Consider the following 21,374-nt stretch of genomic DNA (forward strand, 5'->3'; position numbering starts at 1 on the left):
AAAAAATCTGAGGAATCCTGTGACTTCATTTCAACTCTAGGAACTTTCTCTGTCCAGTGGGACTAACAAAATCCTACAAACTAATAACACAAGTTGGTCCTGATGCTTTCCAGGGAGTGAAAAAAACGGTTAAAAGCAAAAATTTTAACTAAGGTGTTGGAATCACTGAGCACAAGGCACAGCTACTGAAGAAGAGGACGCTGTGAGACCATCAGAAAGAACTGTCCCCTTAGACGGGGACCCATCAAGAGAAGCGACGACAGGGGCGCCTGGGTGGCTCAGTCGTTACGCATCTGCCTTCGGCTCAGGTCATGGTCCCAGGGTCCTGGGATCGAGCCCCGCATCGGGCTCCCTGCTCCGCGGGAAGCCTGCTTCTCCCTCTCCCACTCCCCCTGCTTGTGTTCCCTCTCTTGCTGTCTCTGTCAAATAAATAAATAAATCTTTAAAAAAAAAAAAAAGAGATAAGTGACGGCAGTAACAGAAATCTTTGGAGAATTTTTAAAGCTTTCTTCCCTCACAGCAGTTTGGTTAAATTATGCTCTTTATAAGAAAACTTATCTTTGTGAAGAGAAAGAAGAAAACACTGTAAAAAAAAAACTTAATCTCAGAATAGTTAATGATCACGGTAATACTCTACACTCGCCGTCTAAAACTCTCTGGCTTTTTCTCCAATCCAGCTTTACTCTTTGAACAAGGGCAAGATGACCATCCTGCCAAAGCCTCCTCCTCTAGTTTGGGAAATGGTTAACACCTTCCCTCAAAAGGGCTGTTGGGGGGATAATGAGGCAACAGAGCTGGAGAGTAATGTATGGGATATGAAACCCCACACAAATGGAGTAGGCAAAATTTTTTTTTTAACTTGGGGTTAAAAATAATTGTACCTTTCTTAATAGGACCTAGGACACATATGATCAAGCTCAACTTTTCCTTTTATCATTAAGACCCAAAAGGAATCTGAAACTCACCTGCTAACAGCACGTCCAACGTTCGTCATTGCTGACGTCATTATTTCTGTGGTAAGGCTCTCAGCAAAGCTAATGCCGTCTTGTCCAATTCCACTATCAGCCACCAAGCTGGTATTGCTCAGCTCTCTCTCTGCTTTTTCAATAGCTTCAGCAACTATCTTCTCAGCAAGCACTGTTTTCTTATCGAGACCAACATAAATTTGTGGGACATCAAGATGAAAAATTCTAGACTCCTGATAGACGTTGCTAAGTTTTGAATTAGAAACTGGCTTACTACTAGCAAGTGAATCCTGTCTGGAAACGTGCAGAGATGAACCTCCAGTGCAATCATGCAGTTCTTTACGGTCACAGTATCTGCAAGCTTGGCTTATAAGAGGTGACAACTTTTCCGCATAAGTGACCCTATCGGCTGCTTTCGTGGACTCAGACACATGGGAAACTGCGGATCCTAAACTTAGCTCTAAAGTGTCATCCACTACCTTCTTAGCATACTGCTCTATAGCTTGAACAACATTCTCTCCATAAGCAGACCCATTTAAGCTGCCCGTACTGCGGTAAAATCTGTGACTTTGTGAGGAAGGTTGAAGAGACTGAAGAAATTCTGGCTCGATGTGAGACTTGGTATCTTCATCACATCCAGGCTTTTCATAAAGGCAAGAATCTGTTAAGGATTTTGGCAAGCCACCTGCAGATGCCGTCAACTCTTTTGTAACATCTCTTGTTATGCTGTGAGCAAGAGAGGTTGACAAACCATACAGTTCAGAGCACTCGTTTTTATATGTATCCCGTGTCCATTCACAAGTTTGATTTTTACAAAGGTAACCTCCGTTTCTTTTACTTTGTCGTTCTTTATCTACTTCTTGGTGGTGTTCTTTATGTAAGAACTTGAACAGTTCGTTCTTGGATTTTACCTGTGAGCTCTGCATGGGGAACATCTTTGAGCTGCACTTCATTCTGGCTGTCTTAGCGGCTTCTTGTAATCCTGATTTAACAGATCGATAAGCAAGTCTATTGGCATACTGGTCCATTATTAACTCACTATTGCCGCCCTCCTGCTTCAGCACTTGGATAACGTGACCCGCGTACTCGTCTGTCACGCTTTCACAGCTGGGGTACTTGTAGGTCAGACCAGACACACAAGAACTTGGTGGTAACGAAAGAATGAATGGCTCTAGTTCTCTTGAGTGGGCTACGGCCTCTCCATCCGACTTCTCTTCTGATCGATCATCTCGGCCCCCATCAGCGTAAGAGCTATTCTTTCTTTGCCTGAAAAGCACACAACTTCTAACTTTTGCTATTTTCTCAGCTTCCGTAAGGACTTCGGCGGCCAGATCACCTGCAAAATTGCGTAATGTTTGTAAATTTTCCTCTGAGCAATTTAAAACAGTAGGTGACACACTTCTTTGATTTTGTGCGTTTAAGCGAGGGCTGTTCACCTTGGGTTCTTGACTGACTTTATTATCTAGGTGGGAAGCTGCCATTTCCGTTGCGAGAGAGATGATGTGGGTAGCTAATGATTCTGCAAACTTAACTTTCTTCCCTGAGTGCTCAGGCCTCACATCCACTTCCGGAAGCTCTTCATCTTCACTACTTTCAACTTCTTCTGAAAGAGATCGCATGAGTTTCAACATGAACTCTTCTTTTTCTATCGTATTTTGTTCATTTTCAGACAAACTACCCACAGATGAGTTGTGAGGTGTAGAGGGAGGTGTAGCAGGTGCAAATTCTTTTGCTAATTCCCCCTTGAGTTTTTTGGTTAACTTCTTGATATCCCATTCCGAACTAGCCTGGGATGGTACTAGAGGAGTGGAGGGAGGAGTATCAGGTATTACATTTCCGTCTCTAATTTTCTGTTTATCTTCCACATGCAAACCATCTACACATGGAAGCACTGTGGATGGGTAAGTATGTGAATGAGGAAAAGGACGTTCTTGCCCGAAAGACAAGGGCTCAAGTGCTGTATTATTCACATTATGCCTTTTCACAAATTTGTCTTTAGCAACTTCCTTCAAATCAGGTTTCTGATCTGCAGCTGTTGGACAAGGTGGTAGTGTCTCTAAAGAAGAGCCGTGAACCGATGAACCTTTACATTCTGGAACACAATCCTTTCCTGCTGAAAGTGAACAGTGGGTTAAGTGATCTTGAGCATCAAGAAATTTGGGGAACTTTTCCAAGGTCAAGTGTGACTCTTCTCTGGAAACAGGCAAGCCTTCCTTGGGTTCGGCATTTTTATCTACATTTGGGATCGCTGATTTGCTTTTATCTATGGAATGTTTAATAATAGATTTTGATAACTGATCAGCAAACATGTCCTTATTGCTAGCTTCACTCTGTTGCAGTGTTGCTTGATCAGAGTGGAAAGGAAGGGGCTTTCCCTTTACTGTTGTAGTTACCCAATCTGTGTGTTCATCAACTGTTTTTGTACCTTTGAAGGATGTCATCGACTCTAACGTTTCATTTACAATCGTATGCACCATTGCTGCAGAAAAGTTGCTAATAATCACAGGATCGCTTGTTAATTTTGAAGAGCTCTGCATTTCAATGACCTCATTTGTTGGTTTAAAATCTTTCTGGTTACCTGGATTGTGGTCTGAGGGTAAACAAATATTTCTGAGACACGCCACTTCCTCTTCTCTGTTTTTTGTGGTAACACGTGTCTGGGTAGAATCACCATTCAAATTAGTATCATCAGACGACCGATGAGACTTTGCCGGATATATGTTAGATGAAATATGATACGGGAGAAGGGCACTTCCTGCCAAGGGCACTGGTATAGAAGTAACAACTCCAGAAGTACAAAACAAGGCCTGCTGTACCGTGTACTCCTTTTTAGAGTCCTGCATGGGTCTTGTCGCCGTAACGGTCTGATTGTTAAAAGCAGGAGAAGACATGGAGGTCTGTGTCGATGGCACTAAATTTTCTGTGCTTGCACACTTTATGTTATCTGTAGAAACACTCACTGCTGCCTTGGTTGTGAAGGTCACATCGACCTGCGAAAGCTCAATAAACGCTTCCTGTATTACAGACTCAGATAAGTCTTTTGCATAGGACTTTACCACTCTGTCTTCACAGTCCGACGACCAACACTGTGGAGATGCGGGTGTTGGAGGATAGGAAAACTGACACACTTCCATGATGCCTTCAAAAACAAGCTCTTCGGCAAGATCTGCAGCAAACCTAGCAACTGTGTTTGTGAATATCTGCTTCTTTACATACTGTAAATCCTGTAAAGCATTTGCTAAAGCTTCACTCACCCAAAAGTTAGCCAGACCACTAATGGCACGTTCTCTCAGTGAAAATGCACACTGCCTTCTCAGTTCATTAAATGCTATCTGAAAAACAGAGGTTGTCAATTTGATGGCTAAGTGACACAGTGCGTTGGTACATGAAGACACTCCTTTCTGCAAGTCTTTAAATGCACTGCCAAAACTCTTTTCCACAAGATCTGATGCAAATTTCTGAATGCTATCTTTAATCATCAAGGATTTATTTTTAGATTTACTTTTTTGATCAAGGCTTTCACTCTTAAGAGCTATGGTTTCATTTTCTCCCTTTTTAATACTATTCACGTTTGAGGTTACATTAGTGGGCTGGGCATGAAGAACAGAGCCTAGTACCTCACATGAAATGCTATGGGCATAATCCTCAAAGGTGTAATAAATAGAATCATGATTTTCATGACTCCTAACTCCACCAATATCTGTTTGGCAAAAACATTCAGCAGGAGTACAGCCTCCAAGAGGACTAAACGCAGAGGATCGAATAGGGCTAAACAAACCGCTGTCTTCCCCGGACGCCTTCACCGGGCGAGGTGAATCTGGAGCGTCACACAGGTTACTGTAAGGGGACTCTGGTTTACGAGGAGTCGGCTTTCTAACATTAGCTGGGAGAGCTGGACGATCAAACTTGAATTTTTGAGGATTCATAGTGGTTACAGAACAAGATTTTTCATGTTTGTGTCCTTTCTTTTGTGATATCTTTCCTAGGACAGGGTCTTCTGAAAATGGACAAGAAGTCTCTAAAGTTTGCTCCAGTTCATCAAACTGATCAAAACTATCAAAAAATTCACTTACTTCTGAGTCTGAATCCTCTATATCATCTTTCATCACAGGAATTTTAGGTAACTCAAGTTTTGCTTTTAAACTTTTCTGATAACCCTCTTCATCCAAGAAAATAACAGGACTTGGACTGGAACATTCAGATTCAGAGGAGTAGGCAGGAGAAGAAGAAAAAAACGTTTTCTGTGCATCACTACCTTTATCTGAAGCACTAGATGACCTGTAGAAACTCTTTTGGATCCAAGGCTCAGAAATTAATGTTGTGACTGAAGTTTTCACAGAAGGTAGTTCTTTATGTCCCAGCATATTTATTAAGGACGTTGAAGGTTTAGCCAATGACTTCTGCCTCCCAGAGCTAACCAGAATCCTTAAATCATGGGTTTCTAAATGGTGACCAGAAGAAGTCTGAGAAGCAGCATCACACTGGCTCTTCAGTGCAGTAATAGTTATTCCTATAGGAAAAGAATAAGATGATCAAATTACTCTTGAATAGAACCTTTTAAAAATTAATTTATATCAATGGGAATAAGTAGACTTTAAGCATGAAATATTTATTTGTAACGTGTCTTCTACACTATGTGGTTTACCAGATTCATCCCAAATCACACTTGAGAGCAAATATACCTTTTACTAAAATAATTTCATTTTACCTCGCATCTGGGAATACCTGGTCTATGAAATGCTTAGCTTCTTGTCACATGTGTTAGAAAACACTAATATGGTCCCTCCACCAGCTAACTCTTCTCAAATTTGAACCCAGGCATGGTCCAACCACTTAATGTAATGAGGTAAACAGTGCTTGAACAGTACCACCAAAATAAGAACAGAAATAGCAAAACTAAGAACCAGATAACAACTTAAAAATCACAAGGAAATGAATTCCTTGCACAATCAAAAAAAAAAAAGTTAAAATGTTTACATCGCATCAAATTTCAAAATGAATTTAATTGAAATCAGTCTGAAAACTTTTAAAACTGAATGTTAAACTTTAATTTCCTTTTTCAAGAAAAAGTCTAGTAAAGAACAAACCATCATTATATGGCTTTGAGGTCTCTTCTTCCTCTAAGTGCTCAAAAGCGGTGACAAAGTCATCCTCTATGGAAGACACGGACTGGTTGGTATCATCATCATCTTCCTTAGCGGTCTCAAGTTGACGCTTCTGATGCAAGTATGTGTCCAGGGTATATCTTATACCAGTAGCATATTTACTTAGGAGACTAAAGATAAAATCAATTCTGAGTCTTGGTAATGTAGGTGACACTCTCATGACACACAGCATTCCAGAATGCTGACTCTTGGGAAAGATGAAAGATTAGATAAAAATAATTTTACTTTTAAAACATATTATAAATACAAAGCATATTATCTGGAAGTGTAGCCTAGAAATAACACAATCTCAGGGGAAAAAAAAGAAATGCGTGCATCCTGGGAGGCTCCCTGGTTTTGTTCATTCTTTTCATTCTTTCTCTACATTTCTCACTTCCCAATCTCTTTCTCTCCCAATCTTTTTTTCTCATCGCTACTCAAATTCCACCTATTTTATCTCCTGAAATGTTACAGAACTTACTATCCATATCTCTGGCAATTATGTTTTCCTATATTATTATATAGCTCCATGAGTTTCCTTGTTCATTAACCTAGCTCACCAACTACACTGTAAACTGCTAGAGCTACAGTAGGAACCAGGTTCTATTTTTGTATCCCATTTTCTAGTGGCTTCCAGCAGGATACCACCTTCCCTATCATAAAAAAATCTTCCCCTCCTGAAAAATGAAGGGGGGGAAATCGGAGGGGGAGACGAACCATGAGAGATTATGGACTCTGAGAAACAAACTGAGGGTTCTGGAGGGGAGGAGGGGTGGAGGGAATGGGTTAGCCTGGTGATGGGTATTAAAGAGAGCACGTATTGAATGGAGCACTGGGTGTTATACGCAAACAATGAATCATGGAACACTACATCAAAAACTAATGATGTAATGTATGATGATTAACATAATAAAATAAAATTTAAAAAAAAATCTTCCCTTCCTTTTACCTAAATTTCCCTAGTATTACAATACAATTTTACAATAACGTTTACAGCTCTGATTAAAAATATAAATCATCAGTTTTTTCCATACATATTATCTTAAAAAATGCAAATACTGACAAATGACTCAGTGAAAAAGCTAGAAATTAAATACAATAGCTGATCACCTCTCGTAATCCTAGCAAATAAATCAAAGTTAATATAAATGAAGAGCATAATGAAGGAAATGAGGCAAGCAGTTCTACTTTTACCTGTAGACCTCATAATGAACACAGTAGTCTTTTATATTTGGAATAAGTAATCCAAACTTTACACCTACTGATTGAATTTTTAGGAGGTAAAACATGCAAAGCATTTTTCTTTGATGCATTATCAACAAAATAATACTTAGTAAAGAATTAAAGTTGCCGAATGTTCTAAAACTAACTACCTGTCTGAAATGGTGACATTTTTATTTATAAATAAAGAATACATCTTTCAGATGTCACCTTTATAATGAAATTTTTTTTGACAGAAAACAAGTTAAACTATGTTCTCTAAAACACTGAACACAGTATTTATATAAATTTGGAATTGGCCATAAAGGGGTAAAAAATCTTACAGTTTATACAAAGGCTGAAGTAATTCAAGAAATCCAGAAATGAGTTTTCAGGAAAAAAATTAATATGTACTTGCATATCATTTAGGGAACTTCACATTAATTTAAAATCTAATTTAAAGCTATGGTCAAAATTATTCTAACCTTCAGTGATTTCAAAGCTTCCTGAGTTGTTATATGTTTCTTACAAATCTTATTTCCTTGAGATAGCATTAAAAAAAAAGAAACTTCATCCAAGCATTTAAAAGTTTAATACTCTCTATCCAATGTCATTGTAAAATTTTCCCTGAAAAACACATTAGAAATGATATATAAAAGTTACCTGATTTAGAGGACCACTGTTTATATCTGATGATTTACTTATATCCTTCATACAAATAATTTCATTTTCATTTAGACTGCAGAAGTGCAGTGAATTCAGAAGATCTGGAAGTTCCAAAGAAACTGCAGCTAAATCCTAATTTAAAAGAGTAAGACAATAAATAACACTTTTGTTAAGATTCCTATAATGTGGGCCTTATCCAAAAACTCTTAAGGTCTGCGGTTAATATATTTCCCCATTCAAAATAATTAGCATATATAGCTTATCATAATACACAATTTTTTAACTCAAAAATAAAATGTACTAAAATATTTTAATACCTATTTCTGTAGCCTTTAAAAGTACTGAGATCAAACTCCAAAGCATTTTTACATGGTACCTCACACATCCATGACAATTAGCCTTTTAGTAGTTTTTAGCTGTAAATGTCAACCTGCAATCTTCAGGTTAATCATGGAATATTTCCCACATATAGGGATTCTTCCAAGTAGAATGTGCTTCTTGGAGCTTAAGTTTTATATTTGTAAAATACAAATCTATTTTTCTGCCTTTCCTCTCCAAGGTACTGTATTAGACTCTGACTGAAAATTTATGAAGATATTAAGGAAAACAGATTTTTTTTCTCATTTGTCCTTTTTATGTAAATACTTTTTTTTTAAAGATTTTATTCATTCATTTGACAGAGACAGAGACAGAGAGGAGGACAGCACAAGCAGGGGGAGCAGCAGAGGGAGAGGGAGAAGCAGGCTCCCTGCCAAGCAGGGAGACTGATGCGGGGCTCGATCCCAGGACCCTGGGATCATGACCTGAGCGGAAGGCAGATGCTTAACCAACTGAGCCACCTAGGTGCCCCTTTTATGTAAATACTTTACCCAGTGAAAGAATTAATGTCTTTGACCCTTCCTAGAGTACTTTCCTTTATAAACATGACTTTATCAGTTACTCTTAAAAAGGAAGTAGACTAAGAGAGAAATACTTTGAACACTTCTCTTTGTCGCCTTATGTTCTCAGGAGTATGTCTTCTCTTGTGCCTTCTGTCTAAATGGTTTCCTTCAGGCGAGGGCACAATCAAGACACACAGCAGTTTTCATTATCACCTGACAGACATTATTCATAAAGAAGTAAACGGTATTACTTTTTCTTTTGGGAGATACTTTACTGCCACAAAAGGAAACACACAGCAATCACAAATATTAAGAAGGTAAAAAAAAAAAGATGCCTACCACATCTACACGAGCTTCAACCCTCTTTATGTAACTGTGAAGCTCTCCTTTGCTGATCATAATCTCAACTACCAGTCTCTCTGTAAACACCTGCTTAAATCAGGCTAAAATTTTTGCACTGGTTAATCATTACTTTTCACAAATTTCACCTTTTAAACTGAACTCTATCTCAATTAAAAATATAATCATCTGATGAAGTCAGATTAGAAAGACCATCCAAATTAAAAAATGTCTCATTTTCTACATTATGCACAGAATGGAGGAAAAGTTAGCCTATGGTTGGCAGCCTTCTCAGATAAATTACCTCCGTGGTCTCCTAACCTAAAACTACTTTCTGTTACAAGAATACTCTGAAAATGCTTTAAGTGAAAATGTCCAAAGCACACTCAAGAGTTGATCTCAAAATGTCATCTTTTAGCTTTAAATAGGAACGATAAAAGAGTTTAGTGTAAATTTTGGGCTAATAAGGCAAATTTCATGGTCTCAAAATTTGTTCCAAATAATCTCCCATGGTCTTTTCCAGTTCAGTAAGTTGAGCATACCTGTATATGAGCAGCATCTGTTTCTTCATTAAAACCTAGAAATGTGACCTTAATAAGAAAGGAATAAAGCTCCATTAATTTGAGTTTTTAAGTCTTATCACAATTAGATTATTGACAGAGCTGAGATATAGAAAAAAGCACATAAAACATTAAAATACTGACTGTTATATACAAATGTTGAAGCATTATGTAGTACACCTGAAACCAATAGGTTACATGTTGATTATACCTCAATTAAAAATAAATACATTTTTGGCTCAGCCGCCATCATGAACGACACAGTAACTATCTGGACCAGGAAGTTCATGACCAACTGACTACTTTAGCGGAAACAGATGGTCATTGATGTCCTTCATCCCGGAATGGCAACAGTACCTAAGACAGAAATTCGGGAAAAACTAGCCAAAATGTACAAGACCACACCAGATGCCATATTTGTATTTGGATTCAGAACCCATTTTGGTGGTGGCAAGACAACCGGCTTTGGCATGATTTATGATTCCTTGGATTATGCAAAGAAAAATGAACCCAAACAGACTCGCAAGACATGGCCTGTAGAAGAAGGAAAAGACATCAAGAAAACAGTGAAAGGAATGCAAGAACAGAATGAAGAAAGTCAGGGGGGCTGCAAAAGCCAGTGTTGGTGCTGGCAAAAAGCGAGCTGCAGACTGGACAACAGAAAGAATAAAGATGCTGCAGTGGCTTTATCTGTGGTGATTGTGCAGATTTTTCACGAGAGGATTAATGAACTAAGAATGTTAATGTGAAAAATAAATAAATAAATAAATAAATTTTTAAAATGCTGGGTGTCTTGGACAAAATGATTCGTTTTTCCAAAGATCATCACAAAGGTTTTTCACCAAAGATTTGGTTCCCTAATGCAGCTCTTCAACCTTCCCCATATCCACTTCATTAGCAAGTTCAATCAATTCTACTCCACAAACATATCTCCCACATACCTGCCTCTCTCCACTCCCGCTGCCGTCACTTCTCATCTGCGCTACGGTCCTGGCCCACCTACAGTCTCGGTAATAATCATGTCACTCCCTTGTCAAAACCTTTCCACGCTTCCCACTGCAATGTCCTAACGGAGGCCCCCAGGATCTGGGTTAGCTGGTGCTTTCAACCTTCCCTCACTTTTATTCATACACATGGGCCCCCTTTCTGGGTCCAGAACATGCCCAGTATGTTCTTGCCTAAGAGCTATGCAGTTAACATCCCCTCAACCTGGGTCTCTAGTCCTTGGATGCTTACATGACTCGCTCCTCCTCGTTCTTCAAGATCCAACTTAAATGTCACCCCCCCCAGAAAGGCCTTCCCGGGGCAGGTCCCCAAGACTCCTTACTGACTTCCTGTGATATTATCACTTATTTCCCTCAACACCCTTATATGGTGATTTCTCTGCAGAAATTTATATAAATTAAATTTCTAAAGAATATCTAATGGCATGAAAACATGTCACATTATTAAGTAAAAAGGACAAGTTACAGAAAAAACGATACAAGGTATGCACCCCATTTCAATCTTATTTTTAAAAACATGCATGAAAAATAGTACTAGAAGGCAATACCCTAAGATATAAGCAGAGATTAATTCTAGATGATGGAATTATAAGTGATCTTATTTTTTTCTACTTTTTTCATGTTTCTTCCCCCTAATTCCTAAGATTAATGATAGGCATTTTCCTTTTTTTAAAGGTTTTACTTATTTATTTGTCAAAGAGAGGGAGACAGAAAGGGAGAGAGGGAGAGGAGAGAGAAAGAGTGAGCACACACAAGCAGGGGGAGTGGCAGGCAAAGGGAGAAGCAGGCTCCCCGTTGAGGAAGGAGCCCGATGCAGGACTTAATCCCAGGACCCTGGGATCATGACCTGAGCTGAAGGCAGATGCTTAACCGACTGAGCTACCCAGGTGTCCCTGATAAGCATTTTCTTTTTGATGCTTGCAATATTTCTTAATTTTCTACAAGCATCATGTACTACTTTTGTAACCCCAAAAAAGTAATATTTTTAAAACTTATATTCCCTTTATGTCTTTGACATCATAGGAAGAAAAAATTTCCATCTGAAGACAGAATGGTAAACTGTCGACTAAGCAAGTACTGTGACTAAAAATATGAAATACTTAAATGATAGCAATATGGAAAATCAATTCTCAAGAATTAAGGGAAAGCAGCATGGTTAAAATATAAAGCAACACTCAGTATACTTTTGATCTCTTTCTGATGACTCACAAACATGTCAGAATATTACATTACTCCAGGATCGTTATTCTGACTAATTATGATTATCACTTCCCAAAAGTGCTACAATTTCCAGGTTTCTAGGTAAACTGTTAGGCTCTAGGAGCCAGTCAGTCTCCTCATCTGTAAAACTTAGAGCGATAACAACTCCTCTTCCACAGTTGTGAAGGTTAATCGAAAACAGGGAGCAAAGTGCCTCGCACATCACAGACACTCAATAACAAAGACACTCAAAAACAAACTTCCTTCCTTTCTTTGAAAAAATACTTTGAGATATGCACACCCTCAAGTGAGACAGAAATTCCTTCTATTCTTTCAAGTTTCCTTTCACTGAATACAAAAGAGAAAATAAGCTGACAAGGGGTTTTGAAGATGCCAGTAGTTTTATATTTCCCATTGATCGAGGAAGGCCTCACCAAAGAATGTGGGCTCGGAAAGGCACTACGTAAGCAGCTGGAGCGATACAGGCTGGAAAACTGTTGGAGGGCAGAAGGACACAGGAGACTTGTCACACTTGGCAACAACTGAGGAGATTAAGAGAGGCCCAGCTTTACTAAAGTAAAGCAGAAGGGATAACAGAGACAATAATAGTCAAGAGCCACAGAACTTAGCTGACACAAAAGGAAAAGGCTCAGGTCAGAGAACACTGTAGGCCTAAAAGGTCTGCTCACCATCCTCTGGAACTACTTCAAATATAGTTTCTCAAGGAAGATGAAAAAAAATCCTTCCCAAAAATAAGAATAATCAAGATTTTTTTTTATTAGATCCTTGGCTTCAAAAAAAATTTTTTTTAACTAACATATGTATCACTTTTGAGCCTGAACAGCCTAATACCTTACTTCTCTTACTTGGTGACATGAATGTGTTGATGGGACTAATTGCAGGAAAAAGTTTACTTCTTTTCATAGTAGTAAGTCCAAACAAAGACTGGAAACACTGATGTAGCTAAGAAACAGGAGAGCAAGTAGTATATCTTGAGTAGTAAGCACATTAATTTCAAAGTAAATTTATCACTACTTTTTCATTTTGTATCAAAGTACTGAATAATCAAGAAAACTAATAATATTAAACCAAAAAAAAAGGATAAAGAAAACAGTCTATATTTCATGTTTAAGAAAAGAAAATTTTAGTATTAAAGTATCAATTATTGAATATAGCAGGAATCATCTAATACAGTGCTGTATGTCCAGTGACTGTGATCAACAATGCCTATACACTGAATTAAATGTGCTCACTATAATAAACTAAGACAATTATGTTAGCCAACATTTAAACAGATACTCCTCAAACACGTATTAATATGTAGAGATTTTAGGCAATTTAAAAACAGATGATGCAGCTTTACAAAGAAGCATGAAAATACACTATGTTTTATTAGGAAGAGATATAGAAAGTATTATGTCAAACCTCAGTCAAATTGGCATGTTCGTCCTGCTTTAAACAATCCTCTGCTGATATACTGCATAGTTCCTTCTCACTCTGTAATAAAGACTTGACAGACTGGAACACATCTTCACTGAAGCTCTGAAAATAAAAGATATTCTTAATTTATTTAATTCTAAGACAAGGTAAAAGATCCTAGAGATATTCTATTTTTAAAATGTAGAGTCACCAACTCTTCAATTAATATTCATTTGGCAACTGTGGATATATACAGACCTCAACTGAGCTGAGCTGAGAAGAAGAACTAACAAAGGGCTTAATCAAGTAGAGTGCCCCATGCTCAAAACACACACACCACAGCCCAGGCATTTGACCTACTGGAAGCTCATGAGGCCCTCACTCTGGGTTGACTTACTCTTACCCCACACTGAAACCCAAGAGACTGCATACCTGATTTCCAAGGCACTGGCAACAAATATATGAGGAGTAAGATGATGTGGACGCTATAACAAGGCATGCTAACAGAAATGATTACTCTCATAACGAAGGTGGAGAGATGGAAAAAAGAGATAATAACAGAGCTAAGGCTTTTCAGGGGTCCTAAGGCAGCTATATGTTAAATGAGGGAAGGTTTTCAGATTTGGTGGCGGAGAGGTCACAAACACAAAGGAACGGGGGGGAAACCATTACATAAAGAAAATAATGAGTATTACAGTCAGACATAAAAAGAACATTAATTTCATTCTACCTTATTCTCCTTCCATTGATTTACTGATCTGCTCTTCTATTAGAAATGTCCGTAGTCCCTAATCTTTCCCTGTAGAAATCCTACCCAGCCCAAGACCTATGAAGATTTTCCCACCCCTTAGTCATAATAAATCAAAGTTTCTACTGTATTATCCAGACACTGAGGTCATTTAATCCACATCACAACATACTACCATTACTGTTTTCCTATATATTTGGCTTTCCTACCATCAAACCAAATTATTAAGGTCAGAGACTGTATTTGACTCAATTTGTTTCCTCAGATTTCAGTATCTCACATACTATATGAACTCAATAAATGTTTGCTAATTTTAATAAGAAGTTAGTGGAAATCTTTGGTTTAAAAGATGAGATACATATGAAACCAGAGCAGTAAAGAAAAAAATATAATATTATATTTGAATATGAATTATCAATATGAACTCATGATTCTTTAAACGTATGTCCTACTACATTTTTCCACTGAAACATCACAGAAGCAATGACCCTCAGTAGTAATGCACCCAGATTTTGGTTTCTAAATACCATTTTGCCAATAAAAAGTACTAGAGCTCTTGGGAAAATGGCTGGTTCCAGGCTGGAGGCAGAGAAAGTATGACGTGTGGGTTGAACATCTTAATTGTGACAGAAAGCAACGAAGTGCTCAGGGACTAATTGGGTCATTTCAAAAGAACACAGCAGCAACAGGTGAAGGGGATTAAGAGCACATTTACTGTGATGAACACTGAGTACTGTATAGAAGTGTTGAATCACTGTGTTGTATGGCTAAAACTAATATAACACTGTAGGTTAACTATACTGGAATTAAAATTAAAAAAAAAAGAAAAGAAAATAGAAGCCAACCTGAAGGAATTCCCACTGGCCAAATTTAGGCATCAAAAGAATAAAAGTGGTAATGGATTATAACAACTGGATTTTTTTTTAATCTATGAATCCATTAAAAGAGACAGATAAGAGGAAGGGGGAAGAACACTTCTTTACATAAGAATGCTGGATGACGGGGCGCCTGGGTGGCTCAGTTGTTAAGTGTCTGCCTTCGGCTCAGGTTATGTTCCCAGGGTCCTGGGCTCGAGCCCCGCATCGGGCTCCCTGCTCCGAGGGAAGCCTGCTTCTCCCTCTCCCACTCCCCCTGCTTGTGTTCCCTCTCTCGCTGTGTCTCTGTCAAATAAATAAAATCTTTAAAAAAAAAAAAGAATGCTGGATTACAAATATGGACAGAATGACAAAATTTACAAATGTCATTTGTAAATCCCAATGTAATTACTGATTTAGGGAAAGATTATTGATGTATCCCATCACTGGGTTAAAACCTAATGGGGAATAGGATGCTCACTCTCTCCCAGCATCACCCTACAGATTACTCATTAATTGTACCAATTATAAAGGATACATGTCTTTATGTTGGAGATATCTGGTGATACTGGGGGGAGATCAAAGAGACACAATACCCAAATAAAACGTGAATCTTGATTGGATCCTAGATGAAGAGCAAGGTAAAAGTAACAGATACTTGAGACAATTAGGGAAATTTGTATATGGACTGCATGTTAGATGATGTTACTGAATTAACAATTTTTCTGAGGGGCAGTAATGATGCTGATGTTCTTAAGAGATGTCCGCAGCCAACTCTCACATGGTTTCAAAAGGGAAGTGTGTGTGTGGGTGCGTGCACGTGTGTGCATGTGCACAAATGTGTTTGTATACACACACAGATAGAAAGGGTATGGCGAATGTTAACAGAGGATGAACCTAAGTGAAGGGTATTTATAGTGTTCATTGTACTGGTTTCTTTTCTCAACTTTTCTGTGGGCTTAAAAATATTCTAAACTTTAAATGATTTTCTATTTTCATTAATGAGTGCAGGTTTTTAGGCTGAGATACAAACAACTCAAAAAAAAGGAAAAGATATGAAATCTGAACCTAAACTATTGATATAAATTCATGACACTGAAGGAGCAATGGGCACTCCTACTACCCAGAGTACTTGGTTTCTAAATACTAGAAGGGGTTCTTCGGAGAAATAGCCAATTCCAAGTCCAAGAAAAGGAAAAGTAGAGGGTGAAACTGGGTTAATCTGTTACACTAGAAACCAGGGAAGGAATCAAAGAATTAAGAGCCTAATACAACAGGACATAGGCACCAGCTCAGAGGGAACCACGTCTGAGATCCCTTGAGCAACTTAAAAAAGTAAATGAATAAATAACTATAAAGAAATAAAAGATTGTAAAACATAGTATTTTTAAAAATCCATGAATCCAGAGCTATACAAATGAATAAATGAATGGAAATAAATTCTCTTGCCTATTCCACCAAATTATTAATCTGAAAATTGGTAATTCAAAGGCATTTACTCAGGCTTGATAGGAGATACCATAGTTCATTTACGATTAATGAGGGAAGGCTTTTCTTTAAAAATACTAGCTAATAAATGTAAAAGGAATGGTAACATTAGGAAAATCATCAGTTTGCAGCTTCTAGGAAATAACAGATTCAGGAAAGGGTCAAGGATGCCAAAAATATTAGATAAAAAGTTGTTGGAAAAAAACCAAGGTATTTGCACACAGCCAAGTATCATCTCATAGATTATTTGATAACTAGAAAATGGAAAACACACTTTTTTAAAATGGACAGTTCTGGCAGCATTACTACCTTCATCAACTGAGCAATTCTTACATCACTGATCACAGGAAAACCTGAAATTCTGTCCTAACATCATCCTAATGAGGTAGTCTTGCCAAAAATGTTTAACCTGAATTAATCAAGCTTTAACACCAAACTTCTAGAGTCTATGAAATGTAGAAGAGAGAGGAATAAGTTAAATACCACAGATCTAGTATATGGGACATTGTATAAGAAACTGGCCTAGGCTGTTCAAGATATCAGTCAATAAATAAATAAATAAATAAATAAATAAATAGAATAAAAGAGGAGAAACTCTCAGACCAAAAGTAACGTAAATAGGTCATAAGCATCAAACGTAACACAAGGCCTAGGAGTCTAGACTGAATCCAATATTATTATGTGATACCTGCATTACTGTTACGTGGGAGGGTACAATAATCCCTGGGAGAAGCACGATTGAGGAGTGAAGAGACATTAAGACTGTAACTTCCAAGTAGTTCTGCCAGAAAGTAAACACCTATGCGTGCGCACACGCACCCACAGAGCAAATAAAACAAAGTACAGTTGCCCTCTGAACGACACAGGTTTGAATTGCATGGGTGGATTTTTTTCAATGAACACGTTCCCTGCTGTGAATGTATTTTCCCTTCCTTATGATTTTCTTAATAACATTTCCTTTTCTCTAGAATTTATTGTTAAGAATACAGAATATAATACATATAACATAGAAAATATGTGTCAATTGGCTGTTTAAATTATTGGTAAGGCTTCCAGTCAACTGTAGGCTATTAGTGGTAAAGTTTTTGGGGAGCCCAAAACTTACACATGGATCTTGGACGGCACAGGGGGTTGGCACCTCTAACCCCCACGTTGTTCAAGGGTCGCTGTATTAGTAACTGTTGAATATGGATGGTTGGTATGCAAGTTTATGTGTAGGTGTGCTATGGTTTTAACTCTTCTGTATGCTTAAAATTTTTCATAATAAAATGTTAGGAAAAAAGAGGTCAAGAAATGGAAGGGTAACCAAACTGTCTTAAGAGGAAGAGAGGGGGTTCTCCCTCAGACTAGAAAGAGGATCAGGAATCATATTTAATTTGCTCACTACTGATTATCCAGTACCTAGCACAGGACCTGACATACAATAAACACTCAAATTTATATTTGCTGAATGAATAAATGAGTAAATGGTAATATTTGAGGGCAAAGGTAAAGGTACATAAGAAAATTTATACCTGATGCTTATATTGTTAAAAGATGGAAGATCTTGAGAAGATAGAAGATAGAAAACTATCTGCTGAGAAGAAACGGGGAGGCATTGTGATCTTTGGGAAATAAGGTTGACTGACTTCATGACTTCGTATCTCTATTTTCATATATGCCAATCTTTGCAAGATTTCAGTATTACTAATTACAATATTGAGATTCATTTAAAAACAAGAATATCATATCAGGTGCTTAACAAGATTTAAAAAAATGATCCACATTTTTATTACAACTATCACTAAAAGGAATCTAATACTATGAACTTACTTTTCTGACAGATGCTCTAGTCTTCATGTGACTGTTTCTCAAAGTCTGGAAGGTCGCCATAACTATATTGCTGTTGTATGTAATCAATGAAGAATTAATCCATAAAACACCTAAGGGAAACATATTAAAAGAAAACAACTAATTTACTGATTTTAGTGATTCAGGCAAGCATTCTGTACTAAAATAACTTCTTTAAATTCAGTCATTTAAAAAAAATACAAACATTAAAATTCTAAGACATAAAAAATTATTTTAAGCAGTTTGCCCTTATCTATTCAATCTCACTGCCTTTGTGTTTTGTTTTGCTTTTTACAAATAAGAAAGTATTTGAGTCTTAATAAGAAATATTTGGTGGGTAACCCTCTCAAGTCCCCTTCCTCTTTAGGAGCTTTGTACTATAGCTCAATAAACTTTAACTTTGCTTTAACAAAAAAAAAAAAGAAAGAAAGAAAGAAATGTTTGGAAAACCTTTTAAAATCTAAAACAGTGAGTATCACAAAAGAATCCCAGCCTTCTTGCCTCCCAAAAGTCACTCGAACCCTACAGCAACTGTGAATGTGTGAATGTTCTACTCCTCATTTCTTGGGCAGAAATATTTGATAATATACAAATGAGACTATGAACCTGTATATATCAAATAAAATCCCATAAACAGTAACAAACTCCTTATTTAGGAATCTTAACAGCACACCAATGAGCAGAGTTCAAAAAAATCCAAGTTAAATGATTAAGAGTACTTAAAAAACATACACGCGCACACATGCACACACACATACACACAGAGACCTTGGAAGAAACTCTAAAACTAAAAACCTAACTTTTTATCAATGTTTTAAGAAAGTACCTTTGAAAGCTTAAATCAACTTGGGCATTAAGTACTCAATATTCACATCTAATCACAGTACCTTGTCCATTTAAAATCTACTTGTGCTCATGCTATGGATACAAGGAGAACAAAGCAATACAGCCCTCTTGGTTTCAGAGACTTGGAAAGAAACTATTTCATTATAATAAAGAATGAGAAGAGGAACTAAATTCTAAATCACCAAATAATCCAAAAATTTGAATGAATAAAATTTAAGAAACAGTTTCAATCAAACTGGCCTTACCAAGAATAACCTAGTTGAGGTTTTTAAAACATCTGATTAATATAAATTTACACTATGAAGAGATACATATGCAAAACCCAAACATGAACCTACTTTCCATCAGAACGGCAAACAAATTAAATGTTGGTGGAGTTCTAATTTTATATTCTTTCACCGTAGAGAGATAACCAAAGTGTGTATGCATGCACGCACACATATGCACCTCCCTCTATAGAGATTTCCAGATTCTAATTTTTAACAAAGAATTATGATGATATTCTATTCTGAACTAGAATTAATCCTAGTGGTCTCCTTAACAATAAAATTTGATTAATGACTAGAATTGAAGCAGGATTTTGAGAAAGGCAAGGGAGGTCCCAAAAGCACAAGATAAAGAATATACCAGGACTCAGAAGAGTACCATTTGTGTCCCTATTCTACCTCTCAGTAGCTTTGTTTCCTCTTGGTACATTGCAGTATCTCTGGATCTGTTTCCTCAATGTATATATCAACTTACTCTCTGAAGAAGTTTATCGTAAGAACCAAAAGGAAAATAATTTATACGAGATACTTTGGCAACGCGAAATAAGTCAATCAGAGAAAGACATGTGTCATATGACCTCACTGATATGAGGAATTCTTAATCTCAGGAAACAAACTGAGGGTTGCTGGAGTGGTGGGGGGTGGGAGGGACGGGGTGGCTGGGTGATAGACACTGGGGAGGGTACGTGCTATGGTGAGCGCTGTGAATTGTGTAAGACTGTTGAATCACAGACCTGTACCTCTGAAACTAATAATACATTATATGTCAAAAAAAAAAAAAAAGAAGAAGAAGAAGAAGATAGCAGGAGGGGAAGAATGAAGGGGGGGAATTGGAGGGGGAGACAAACCATGAGAGACTATGGACTCTGAGAAACAAACTGAGGGTTCTAGAGGGGAGGGGGGTGGGGGGATGGGTTAGCCTGGTGATGGGTATTAAAGAGGGCACGTTCTGTGTGGAGCACTGGGTGTTATGCACAAACAATGAATCATGGAACACTACATCCAAAACTAATGATGTAATGTATGCTGATTAACATAATAAGAAAAAGGAGATACTTTGGAAACTATACATCATAGGTAAAAGAAAAACTAAAATTTTTACTTATGGACCAAAATGATCAAGGGGGCCAAATTCTCAAAACAGGGTGTAAATACAAAAGTTTATGTGGCCAAAGCAAGACAATAATCTTTTTATATTTCCCAGGCCAACTCATTCTCCTTTTCCCCACAGAGTTCTCTTCAACTGTCAGAAACCCTCAGAGGCAGAGGGACTTGTCTTAAACGTTACATAAAGCCTATAAAATACAAAGGCCAACATAAGGGTTCCAGAAAAGCAAAATTCTCAAACTCGGTGCCTGAGTCAATTGGCACCTTTCGTGTGGGCAACCGTGTAATACAGATCAAAACTTTGAAAATATTCCTATGCTTTAATACATTAATTCTCCTTCTTGGAATTCATCAAAGAAAGCAATGATCCTGAAGCAATGAGGGTCCAAATGAGAGCTCATAAAGCCCCAAGTACTTTGCTATGGGATTTACGTGAGCATCTCATGAAATCCTTAGGATTGGGAGAGTAGTACTCCAGTTTTACAATGAGACAAACTGAGGAAAGGGGAAGTTAGGCAATTCGCCCCAGCCCACACAGTAAGTAGTAGAGCTGAGGTTCAAATCTAAACCAAACTCTAGCACCCAGGCTCTTAACCATCCCTCTGGAGTGTGTAAAGGTTTGAAAAGCAGTTCATCACACTTTATATTAGAAACAATAAGCCCTCTAGATGCCAGAAACAGGAGAGTGACTGAATAACCCAGATGCGGTCCCCCATGATGCAATAGCATTCAAAACGACACTGAAGGACAGAGAAGCAGCACACAAAGCATCATCACTTTCTCGGACTCCTAAAAGGGTGAAATGGGGGAAAGAGATGGGACACAGCAATCACCTTTGCAGCTGCTAACTGAAGTCA

General features: G+C 37.6%; 1 protein-coding gene across 6 annotated transcripts in view; it reads right to left on the minus strand.

The window, feature by feature from the left end:
* The window catches only part of AKAP11 (A-kinase anchoring protein 11), a 58,830-nt gene that overhangs the window by 25,361 nt on the left and 12,095 nt on the right, over window positions 1-21,374 (minus strand). For all 6 annotated transcript variants that reach the window (XR_003609388.2, XM_028103809.2, XM_028103802.2 and 3 more), the window contains exons 2-7: window positions 18,281-18,390; window positions 13,385-13,501; window positions 9,738-9,785; window positions 7,973-8,107; window positions 6,053-6,317; window positions 966-5,475 (exon numbers count right to left, since the gene is read on the minus strand). Coding sequence is in view for 5 of the 6 variants with exons in the window: in XM_028103809.2 (XP_027959610.1) it covers window positions 966-5,475; window positions 6,053-6,317; window positions 7,973-8,107; window positions 9,738-9,785; window positions 13,385-13,501; window positions 18,281-18,340 (5,135 nt within the window). In the remaining variant the exon portion in view is untranslated. The remainder of the gene's footprint in view (window positions 1-965; window positions 5,476-6,052; window positions 6,318-7,972; window positions 8,108-9,737; window positions 9,786-13,384; window positions 13,502-18,280; window positions 18,391-21,374) is intronic.

This window comes from Eumetopias jubatus, unplaced genomic scaffold, assembly GCF_037043125.1.
Source record: "Eumetopias jubatus isolate StellerSeaLion01/CBP00866 unplaced genomic scaffold, mEumJub1_p1.0 scaffold_3, whole genome shotgun sequence".
NCBI classification, from domain to species: domain Eukaryota; kingdom Metazoa; phylum Chordata; class Mammalia; order Carnivora; family Otariidae; genus Eumetopias; species Eumetopias jubatus.